The sequence below is a fragment of the Cibotium barometz genome, chromosome 15 (assembly GCF_041138505.1).
Source record: "Cibotium barometz isolate CiBa-2024 chromosome 15, ASM4113850v1, whole genome shotgun sequence".
Classification (NCBI taxonomy): domain Eukaryota; kingdom Viridiplantae; phylum Streptophyta; class Polypodiopsida; order Cyatheales; family Cibotiaceae; genus Cibotium; species Cibotium barometz.
In genome coordinates this window covers 49,891,647-49,903,939 of record NC_141060.1, presented here as the reverse complement: position 1 = coordinate 49,903,939, position 12,293 = coordinate 49,891,647, and the positions used below count along the sequence as shown (strand labels likewise).

The 12,293-nt window shown below is 42.3% G+C and overlaps 1 protein-coding gene across 2 annotated transcripts in view; it reads right to left on the bottom strand.

Moving 5' to 3' along the window:
- The window catches only part of LOC147631414 (protein root UVB sensitive 1, chloroplastic-like), a 35,736-nt gene extending 28,125 nt beyond the window's left edge, over nucleotides 1–7,611 (bottom strand). The window contains exons 1-3 of one of the 2 annotated variants that reach the window (XM_086809809.1): nucleotides 7,294–7,428; nucleotides 6,368–6,823; nucleotides 5,986–6,261 (exon numbers count right to left, since the gene is read on the bottom strand). In XM_086809809.1, coding sequence (XP_086665935.1) covers nucleotides 5,986–6,261; nucleotides 6,368–6,823; nucleotides 7,294–7,296 — 735 coding nt within the window. In that variant the 5' untranslated portion in view covers nucleotides 7,297–7,428. Of the gene's footprint in view, nucleotides 1–5,985; nucleotides 6,262–6,367 lie in introns of both variants that reach the window. The other variant, XM_086809808.1, reaches the window with a different exon arrangement.
- Nucleotides 7,612–12,293: the final 4,682 nt, after the last annotated feature.

The window sequence follows — 12,293 nt, the reverse complement described above, 5'->3', positions numbered from 1 at the left end:
CTGGAAGGCTCTACAAACAAATGATTCAGTCAGTTCCCAACTGACCACTTCACGACCTAGGCCACCCTGAAGAACACCTTCCTCCGCACCTTCCATCTTGGTAACTATGAGAACTGCCTTCTCCAAGAGCTAGGGAAGCTGCAGCTACTACCAAGGGAGAGTGTGTCAGAACTCATGACATGGACCACAATGCTAGTTGTAACACGCGGAAGCTCTGGGGGTCTTCTTTCAGCCCTAAACACCACTTAGAACATGCTGATGCAAAAAACGCAGACAGAAGGGAGAGTAGAAAGAGAGAGAGAGCTAGAAATTCAATATATTCATATGGTACAAAAAGGTACCCTACATCTACAGCCATAGGCTACCTTTCATAAAAGGTGGACTACACCAAAACAGACCTACTACTAGGACCCAACTCAAAAGGAGTTGAATGACTCAAACAATGAGCACCTACGCCTATTTATAGGTCCTTTGAACCATTGGAGTGCTGGCCGACTACTGGTCGACCAGCCGACTGGCATGCATTCCTTATAAATGCTGAGGTGCATGAATTTGGTACAGCCGACTCCACAATGTGCAGCCGACAGCCTCTTCCAAGTCTTTCATGCCTTGCTCCAAGTCCAACACTGCCACTTCTGCACTTTGTGCTCAAAATCCTAGCTCTAACCTGTTTTTCTGGTTGCCCCCTTCAGGATTAGTTCCAGTGAGAACCATGTACATGTGTGTGCACATGACATCCCCCTCTGCTAAACTTGATGACGGGATTCCAATCTAATTCTTGGATGACTATCATCATCCCATACTATTCCCGGAGTCCCTCTGTCATCCTTCCTACTCTGGCAACCTTTTCACTGAAAACCCAGCCCGGTCTCCAAAACCACTCTAACTCTGAATAAAATCTATGCATCTGTTCCATCCAGTCCCCAATCCATTCCTGCCCTGACTCTGAACACTGTCTTGGTCTTCATTCCTTAGAAATGAGTCTAGCACTCTCACATCACCCCTTGGAGGATAATCCTCCCTTGGGACCATTGCCCGAAAACCTATCTAGCTCACAAGACTGCCATCCCCTCTAGCTTTGTGGAACACCATCAACAAACCTCCCAGGAGCTCTTCCCGATCTTGTGTTCCTTGCCTTGGGCTTCGTACCTGTTCACTTTCGTGTACCTTGGACCTGTACACCATCATACGGGACTGAAACAACATTTAGCCTTGCTGAGCCTGATGCTCTGATATCAATGTAACACGCAGAAGCTCTGGGGGTCTTCTTTCAGCCCTAAACACCATTTGGAACATGCTGATCCAAAAAACGCGGACAGAAGGGAGAGTAGAAAGAGAGAGATAGCTGGAAATTCAGTATATTCATATGGTACAAAAAGGTACCCTACATCTAAAGCCATAGGTTGCCTTTCATAAAAGGTGGAATACACCAAAACAGACCTACTACTGGAACCCAACTCAAAAGGAGTTGAATGACTCAAACAATGAGCACCTACGCCTATTTATAGGTCCTTTGAACCATTGGAGCGCTGTGGCTGGCCGACTGCTGGTCGGCCAGCTGACTGGCATACATTCTTTATAAATACTGAGGCGCCTGAATCTAGTACAGCCGACTCCACTGTGTGCAGCCAACAGCCCCAGCAGTTGGCCAGCCGACTGGCATACATTCTTTATAAATGCTGAGGCGCCTGAATCTCGTACAGCTGACTCCACTGTGTGCAGCCAACAGCCCCCTGTCTTGCAGCCGATAGCCTCTTCCAAGTCTTCCATGCCTTGCTCCAAGTCCAACATTGCCACTTCTGCACTTTGTGCTCAAAATCCTAGCTCTAATCTGTTTTTATGGTTGCCCCCTTCAGGATTAGTTCCAGTGAGAAGCATGTACATGTGTGTGCACATGACATCTAGTGGCCTACCTACCGACTTACCGCAGCCGCCACCAACCCTTGTTGGAATTCCAGGAGCTAGCCTCCCAACTAGAAAATGCATGTCTCATGTTTGCACATGATGTGGGCTTTATGCATCCAATGGCAACACCACTGGATGACTCGGTGGCTCAGCTGAAGCGGGAGCTGGAGACATTCAAAGTGAGCCAAAAAACTCAAAAGTGAGGAAAGCACTCTGCCCCAACTTAGGAAGGAGATTGAGGAACTGAAGATGCAACAAGGTTGTGGTGTTGTCACGTGCACACCCTTCGGGTGTACAATGACATGGCATCATTTTAGCATCATAAACATCATCAAGATTTATCAAGCATTTTATGGGCATTTTAAATGAATGTTTTCAGCATGTACCACATGGTATGGGTTGGATTCAGCATTGTAGCATCACATTAGCCATCTAGACCAGCATTTGGGGCTTGTGGAGGCAGCCGACAGCATGTTTACATCAGCCGACCAGCATTTTATACCATTTTATGGCATTTATGGTGTTTTATGGCAGTCGTGGGCTTTTTACATCTGGCCGACTACAGCCAAGCTGGCCGACCAGCACCAGTCCCCCATATAAATAGAGACACATCAGCGTTTTAGTCCATCAAGGGGCATCTGACATCTGCGTTTCAGCCCTTCATCGCATTCAGTCCAGCATCACATTCAGTTCAGCATCTACATCAGTAATCAGCATATTCAGCCATCTTCCCAACTCCTACATAGAGGGATACCAGCATACAAGTGGTGGAACTCAGCATTGGAGTCAGGACAGCCATCCTTCATCATCCTTCAGCATGTTTCCCTCTCTTCCAGGGGTAGACATCATCTAGGACAGCATAGATCCATTTGGATCTCATTGTAACCGCATTCATCATCTAATATAGCTGCATTGCATTGCATTGACACTATCTGTCTTTCTTAAACATCATTAAGTGCAGTTTAGTTAGACTAAGGTTGTGTTTACTACGATCAAAGACCTCACATGTCACATTGGTATCAGAGCGTTACAGGGTAACCAGCCTTAGATCATGTTCATTCCATCAGTCATTCAGTCAGACATCATGTTAATCGCTTCCGCACAGTTAAACCCAGTTCTCAAAATCTTGCAAGCCACCCTTAGGGATTTTCCCTTAGGTATGCATTAGTAACCCATCCATCTGCATTCTTGCAAAGCATATAGGGTTGCACATGGCTTGCATAGTAGTCATCTTAGCAGTCCGTCTTGCATCTGCAAGGCATACATGTTTGCCCATGAACTCTCTGGAGAAGAATGACATCCATCATCAAAGGAGGACATAAGTTTTGGGCTTCAACTGGCAGCAGCAGGGGGTTTCTCTTCCACAGAAGACGGAAGTTTGCTCCAACATCGCCTCAGGAGGTTCAGAGCTTCAGGAACGACAGAGATGGTAGGTGAAAGGATTCCACAGACATGCCAGGAGTGACTCAAGTATTTCCAAGCATTTTAGCAGCATTTGCCATTCAGTTCCCGCAGTACATAGAGTCTTGGCTCAAAGGATTTCAATCCTGCAGACGACCTCAGTCCCGGCAGCAGAAGACAAAAGGGGGCAGTGGTTCGGAGGAGAAGGATCCCCAGAGGAGTCGAAGGTTGCCAAGTATACCACCCAGCAACAGTTTAGCGGCGGGGAATGTCACGTGCACACCCTTCGGGTGTACAATGACATGGCATCATTTTAGCATCATAAACATCATCAAGATTTATCAGGCATTTTATGGGCATTTTAAATGAATGTTTTCAGCATGTACCACATGGTATGGGTTGGATTCAGCATTGTAACATCACATTAGCCATCTAGACCAGCATTTGGGGCTTGTGGAGGCAGCCGACAGCATGTTTACATCAGCCGACCAGCATTTTATACCATTTTATGGCATTTATGGTGTTCTATGGCAGTCGTGGGCTTTTTACATCTGGCCTACTGCAGCCAAGCTGGCCGACCAGCACCAGTCCCCCATATAAATAGAGACACATCAGCGTTTTAGTCCATCAAGGGGCATCTGACATCAGCGTTTCAGCCCTTCATCGCATTCAGTCCAGCATCGCATTCAGTTCAGCATCTACATCAGTAATCAGCATATTCAGCCATCTTCCCAACTCCTACATAGAGGGATACCAGCATACAAGTGGTGGAACTCAGCATTGGAGTCAGGACAGCCATCCTTCATCATCCTTCAGCATGTTTCCCTCTCTTCAAGGGGTAGACATCATCTAGGACAGCATAGATCCATTTGGATCTCATTGTAACCGCATTCATCAATTTTCACAAGACAAGCTTGTGATTATGGGCCTTAGGCACTATAATCAGGCTGCTTTGTGGGTCCCCTAACTCACAAATTAGCCAATCTATCCCTCAAGTTAGCCTTACATGCATAACAGGAATATTCTAGGGAGATAACACTGCAACAATAACTCGACAGACATTGCTGCGGTAGTGACTTCGCAGGCTTGCCACTCAATAGCGAAGCAAAAGTCACTATGCTAACACCAAACAATGAGAACCACACAAAGAACTATGGCAAGGGAAAAATGATGCCAGCCTTTAACATCTTCTGTGGACACAATGTGATGGCGTTTCAGACCACAACAGCTAGTCACAGAGTGATGGGCGAATGGGCAGTCTGGGTGCCACTGTTGTTTTGGTTGAGGCAAATCACAGCAACTCGGCTGCAGTTAGGCAGAAACAAACATCCTAGCAGCCGATAATGACAAAAGTCAATTCAAGCAAAGGAGGCTTTCATCTTGTCAAAATCCTCGATCAATAGTCAATCAAACCATAGTCATCACCATAGATGAAAAGCAGCCCTAAATTCTTTAGCATATGGACCATTTGAAGGTTATACTGGAAACTAGTGATTGGACCTGATACCCAATTGCATGAAAATAATCTAGAGAAGTAATGGCTTTTAGAAAAAACTATTGCATATCTTTCTCATTCAGGATGATACCACTCACAAGTGGCTGCTCCTGGCCTTACAAGGACTAAACCCCACTCATAAATAACTTCACTCATGAAATAAAGCCTCCATTCTTGTGACCTATTGGCATCATTAGTCTCTCCTGTTCGTCACTCGCTATCCTTGTCTTTTACATGGCTAAGCTGGGAGATTAATCCCATGCAGCATGAAGGGGTTACATCGACACTTAAATAATAGCGCTTTTTTTATTACACATGCAAAAAGGTAGATTCTTGTGACCTATCGGCATCCATTGATCTCTCTTATTCATCACGCTCTATTCTTGTCTTTTACATAGCCAAGCTGGGAGATTATGTCTTATGCATAGTGGGGTTGCATTGACGCTTACACACTATTGCATTTTTTTAGTACAAAGGTAGACACCACTCTAAACTAAAAGGCTCACTCCGAAGAAACCACAGTTTCTAAAGAAGAGAGTTATGAGCGTCCCTTACAAAGGTGTATGCCTTTGCAGACCACTTAACTCTACATTTGAAGATGTAGCTTGGGCTAGTTGATTTCTTCCCGTGTGCTATGGCTTAACGGCCACAATCACTCTATAAATTCATAGCCTCGTGTGTACCACCTCAAATACTAAGTAAAGAAGGATGGTCAAACCTTCATCAACAATGGTCGAAGATGGTCATTAACTCTTCATGACACCAGAAAATGTATCATTTCTGCTCAAACCATGGTCAACCCTGGTCAGGGCTGACCAGACTGGTCAATTGTGTCAACTCTAGTCAAAACTGCTCAGGGCCAATCAAAACTGGTGGGGCTACACTCATGGACTTTAAACAATCCTCTCTTAAAGCTCTCCTATTTGGCTATGATTCCCACATAACTGCCCATATTAGTGCACACTCTTTCTTATAAGTTACCTAAGTCATGTTTGGTGCCACCTGCTACACAAGCCATCCTGTGGTGAGATTGAGACTTCGGTATAGGTAACTCTCTCCCCTTATTCAGCAATTGACTTAACCTCCAAGCTTATGGCTAGTACACAACACCAACGGTTGTTTCCAATCCCCATGGTTAAAACCAACCTGTCATAGTAACTATCCAAAGCACACGGAACAAATACCTGTATCAAACCTGCGGCAGATCTGCCCGCCCCTGCTGCTGCTCCTAAGTATACAAAAAGATGTGGATAGATTGGAGTCAGCAGTTCCAATCCATAGGAGGCATTCTCCATGAGATCTGCCAGCAATCGCCAACCTTTCGGATGTACATCAAAGTGGCGACCATACTTTGCGAGCAAGATCTTGCTCAAGTAACCTATACCATCCTTAAGTACCCAGTTTACTGCTGCTGCAATCGGGATCGCGCCTTTTCCCAAACCCACAGCGTAAAGTAGAGCCTGAAATGTTTGATCAAATGTTACTGCAGCATGTATGATGCCATTGGCACTTCATGTTAATGGCAAGAAGCTACCATATGCAGGTTTAGTTTGTCAGAAAATTAACCTGGGTGGTAAGAACACCATTGATTTGGCTTGCAATGCCTTGTCCCATTCTCCACAATGTGTAGTCTAAGTAATCTCCAGTAACACTATCTGGATAGCCTTCTGGGAGCATCAAGTGTCTGACAAGATGCCAGCACCATTTAATCGACCGCTCTAATCCCCGACCTTGAGCAGATTTTGCCATGTTCTTCCCGCCATGATCAACGGAAGCAAATGTTTCCTTATCACTTTCTTTTACAGGATCAACTACAAACTCATCCTTCTCTGTATCAATCAGAAGCCTTCTCCACTTACCGCCTTGCACTTCAAAGACAGCATCAGTCAGTCCCTCTTGTGAATCGCTTGCTTTTGCTTCCTGTCCATTTACTTGGCTGTCAGTGGCAGCAATGTTGGGAGACGGCTTGAGAGGTGACGTGATACCATCAGCATAGGCGTTCTCATTTCTGTACAAGAAGAGCTGCATCAAAAGAGCAGGTATCAAGGCTTTGGTCCCTGCAGATTTTGCATGCTTGTTGACAGCTACTAGCAGGAACAGAAAGTAAGCTCTTTCTTCTCCTTCTGGCTGGAAAAACAAGTCATCGCCATCATCGCCGCTGCCACGTCCACTTCCATCCCAGTGCCCACCCACGCCCCCGCCTCCGCCTTCGCCTTCTCCTTCAGAGCTTCCTCCTATTGGACATTTTGGCCCAGATTCACCAAAACCCTCACCATCTCCTCGACAATAGCCTCCATAGCCAAGACAACCTCCTCCTGTTAACTTCTTCAGCCCTACCTCATCCAAACCCTTATTTTGCCACACTGAGCAATGATCGTGGATGTTTGAAACCCTGAATATCTTTCCCTTTCCACGTTTAGGGTTTCTGGTCCTGGCTTTCTTAGCTTTGCCAACTTTAGAATTTCCATAGAAATCATGTGAGAAGAACTCACCATTTCTCGAGTGATTCTGAGGGAAGCCCTTGGCGAGTTGCATGTGCATGCAGAGCGGGGTCGTTCTCTCTCTCTTAGTCTTCTTCCCTAAGAATGAAGGGTTTCCTTGCTTCGGAAGAGATGCAGGCTTCGTTCTGCACGTGGCATTGCTATGGCAAAAGGATGGCCAGGTAAAGTCAGCGATGGACTCCATGCTGACTGTTGCAATTTGCAAGCTTTTAGTGTTTTGCGTGTACTACCCACCTCAAAGGGAATTTTTGGCCCTTTGAGGCTCCACGCTGACTCTTGATTAAAAGTAGCCCAGACTTTTAATGGAGATTCAGACTTTTAATTGAATCTCCATTAAAAGTACTAGTATGGGTGCCTTGCTCTGGTATGTAAAAGACATTGAGAAGCAAAACGCAGGCATGGAAGCCGGAATACAAAGGGTCAAATCGAAGGGATTTTTTTCTTTTTATTTTTTAGAAATCCAAGATTTCTTTTTTCTCTCCTCTCCTTGTGCCTTGGTTGTCCATGGTTAATATGTAATAGATGGAGGGGTAGCTTGATGACCTTCTGGTGTTGTATGTCCTCCGCGTAAATAATTCAAGCTTTCGATTGATTTAGGTAGCACTCATTCATTTATTTTCCCAAGATGCTTAGATTATTGAAGATTAGTCACCAATCATAAGATTAGCACACTAATCCTTTGCTATTTGCTCAATTTGTGGCCAAGAAACCATAAGGAGTTCTTCTAATTAATACAAATCTCTTCCTCCTTTTAATAAAAAAGTACAAAAGTATAGAGGGGTGAGGGTTAGCCGAGCACCACTCAAGAAGCTGCCATATGGGTTCAATAATCAGCCCTCCCCCCACACCATAAGATGTGGGGTAAAAGAAATGAACCTCCTTGCAATACCCAAAAAAACCAAAGTAATTTTAATTATGCTTTATAAATAGACGAGAATTTAAAGAAAAGTAGTTTCAATTATGCTTTATAAATAGACAAGAACGACATGGATCATTATAGTGGAGCTTTTCTCAAAAACGCCTCTATGTTGCCTTATGTTATCTAATTGTCTCTAATAGTCTAGTATGCTTGGAAGTTCTAGAAACTTTTTTAGCCCTTTTTACATATTTTTGTCTAAGACTTCTGAGGTCTAAGAGATGGAGGACCTTCTACAGAATAAACATATTCACCCACATAGTCATGCCAAATCCCTCGATATTCATCATGTTCACCTTAATCGCTTCTAGTTATACATATTCATATTACTTTACATAATCACCCAACCTTGTGACCTCTCTATTCACACATGTGCAACGCATGCACACACACACAAACTATTGATTGTTCATAATCACGACTTTGACTAATTAATGATGTAAGGATCGTGAAATTACTCAATTCAAGGGTGACTAATTAATGATGTAAGGATCGTGGAATTACACAATTCAAGGGTGACTAAGTCATTGAAATGTGTGCCCCTCACACAAGCATGTGCCTCTATTCAAATTGATTAATGCAATGGTGGTTTTGATAAGCTTGACAAAGGACATTGGCTAGCTTTACTTTTCTTGGAGTAGTGAGCTAACACATGAAAGAGTACCCTATTTCCCAACCCTCCCTAGCCACAATAGGCTAGCTTTACTTGTCAGGGAGTAGTGAGCTAAAACGTAAAAGAGCACCCTGGCCACAATAGGCATGTTGTAGTCAAAATGTTAGCACTCTCTGTATGTCATGTAGAGAGATCTCATGATTTAGTAGCATTTCAAGATGGGAATCTATTTTGTAAGGGTACTTTAATTAGTGGCTCGTCATAATAGGTCCTAATTAAATTATTCATTTAGGGAAAGGATTTATGATAAAATAACAGATTTTAGAAGGTTACCATTGAGACAAAGGATAAAAGGAATTGGTAGTGCCTCATTATAAAGGCTCCTATTTAAATTATTCATTTAGGGGAACAATTTATGATAAAATAAGAGATCTTAGAAAGTTACCATTGAGACAAAGGATAAAAGGCATTATTAGGCCCATTTTGGGAATATTAGATTTGATTTCTTGGTCTTTTCTTTTTAGGAATGCTCTGTAAGAAATGCAGTTCTAAATGTGTTACATGTTATTTAAAGATTTCTTCATGCCTTCTTGTGTAATTGTAATAGCCAATGCCATTTGATTTAGTTGTTTTATTAAACCATACTTAGGATAATCTTTTAGAATCTATCATGCTTCTTCGCAAGTGATATCAAAGCTATGTCTTCAATATATGACTTCGATCCATGGTTAAAGATTCTTTGCAAATGGTATCAAGGCTTCTTTGATCCATGGTTAGAGCTTTGTTTTTATTTGTGTCAAGAAAAATTCATGATGGAGAATTCAAAGGGTTCGTGTTAAAGCTTCCCACATTCAAATGGTTCCTTCTAGAGATTTCAAAATTCTAGGGTTCACAATAGAAACATGAATTTCAAGTAGTAGCTATGGTAATGGCAATGGGTTCCTACTAGAGCTTTTAGAATTCTAGGTTTCACAATGAAAACAAGAATTTCAAGCAATAGCTATGGCAATGGGTTGTCTCATTACAAAGCGATAATATCTAAAGCCCTTATCTTTTAAAGAGGTTTAAAGAGGTGGTGCATGACACTCTGTCCAACAAGAACTCACCTTCCTTCCAAGAAAAAGATCATTGACAGCATTCACTTTGAACAGAAGAAGGGAACCATATGAATCCATGCAATCACAAGCATCAAAACTACACTTACTAAGGGAAACTAGGATATTTCAAAGAGCTGGTTTAGTTGTGCCTTCAAATTCAAACCTACAATGGGAAAAGCAATCTTCTAAATTGACTATTAATTCTATTCTTGCTTTGAATTGTGTTGGTGTTGTGAAAGCAAGAATCACAACTACCATCACCAAGGTGTGCTCAAGCTTTCAAGCAAATCTACAATTAAGCATTGGGGAAAGCATACCTAAAATTAATTAAGCAAGAGTCCATCCGATGCTTGTGAAATAATGTAGGTCATATACACATCTGAATTAAGCTACACCTATACAAATCATAGAGGGTATGATGTTTCTTCATAATGTCAAGATAAAGGTTTATAGATAAGGGGAAAAAAGTTTGAAGCTAAGAGTCAAGTTGAGGTACAAGCCATGTATGATGTAATCAGACAGAAAAGAATTGATGATAGAGGCTTCAAGATGAGACTAAAGCAATAGATCAAACAAGGTAAGAGGGAGTTATAGAGAAAAATGATGTGAATGATGGTGGTTCTATCAGAACTTGTCATGAGGAACGATTTGTTGGGTAGAACCTCTTCACTTGAAAAATCATTAAAGGATGTAGGTGAAGCTTTGTATATCTAAATGATGATGGTCCTACGAGAATTTGGCAAGAGGAAGTACCAGTTGGTATAATTTGTTCACTATGAAGCATCATTGAAGGATGTAGTTGAAGCTTTGCATGATTTGTAATGAAGCAACAACTTTAGATTAGGTCTAGGACCATGGTCATGGGCTCAAGTATAAAAGGGGGCTCACGGACCACTATTGTATCTTTTGGACATATTATGATATTGGTTAATCTTGAGTCTTGGAGCCTCATGGCTTTCATACCTTGACTTGTCGAAGGCTATTACCATTCTTTGGTGAAAGGCTAAATCACTTAGGCATCATGGTCATTTGTATGAGAGTATCTCCTTAATCTTGTATTAATCATGGTCATTTGTATGAAAGGCTAAATCACTTAGGCATCATGGTCATTTGTATGAGAGTATCTCCTTAATCTTGTATTAATCCATGGTGATTGTCCCAAATCTCAGCTTTATCATAACTCCATGCCGGTTAATCTCAATTGAATGGGAAATCACAAGTATCATTCAAGCCTATGGATACATCTTATGAGGACGCCAAGAGGGTGTTTACCTAACAAAAGGGAAATCAATCTATGATGATGGAAGAGAAGATGTATTGGGATGAAGAAGAGATCATGCATGACACACAAGATTGGGATCATATGTCCTTCATAGAGAGGCAACGGGATGCACGTGATACATGGATGGAACTACCTAATTTCATCAAGCGGGAGTACAATGATTTCTCTCAATTCTTGCAATATTACTGCAAAATGCAGAAATTCAAACCTTCACCATATCAAGCAATACCCCAACCAGAGACTTTTCATCTTCAAGGGCAATGGGTGGAAATGGCTATCAAAGGCCTTTATTAATTGAGAGTCAAGACAAAGGACAATATTATTTTGAAGACATAAGGAGTATAGAACATTATGGTGGCAATGTTCAAAGTCAAAAGATTGTGGATGCAAAAGAAAGATTTATGTTTGCCATAATATATGGACTTATGCATACAAGGGTGTTTAAACCAATGAAAGTGCAAGCTTTTCTTGAGTATATGGTTTAAAAGAGGAGATCCATCTGCACAACATTGTTTGCATTTGAGGGTGTAGGAGTCACTTGCATGAGACTCAAGGATTGGATTCGTAATTGGGATACCTATTTTCATGCCTTTCCTTGTAGCGTAAGCTTTGACAAAGTAAAGAAAGCGACTTCTCATTTCAAGGGAAGAGCTAGATCTTGGTGAATGAAGGAAATCCACAAATATGATTGGGATTGGTCAAATTCGTCATATGATGTTGTATAACACTTTGTGACCACCCAAGAGCAAAAGTGCTTTAGAGATCAATGCATGGTATTCTCACACTAGGACTCTCTATCTAGCTTTATGGAGGCCAAGAAGACAACTTTTAGCAGCTCACCAGTTTCCAGAGTTACAAGATCAACCACCATCAAGCAGAATGGTTTTAGCTACTCATGGACTTCCTCCATCATCTCAAGGAAGCACACCTTTAACTCAACATCAGCAGAAAAAGTCTTCAAGCATGGAAGCTACAACTCTTTGGAGCAGTGCAAGAGGTAAAGCACGAGAAGGATTTGCTTGGACAATTCAATTTGGCATGGTAGGTAAGCACAAGACAATTGTTGAGCCAAACACACCTTTC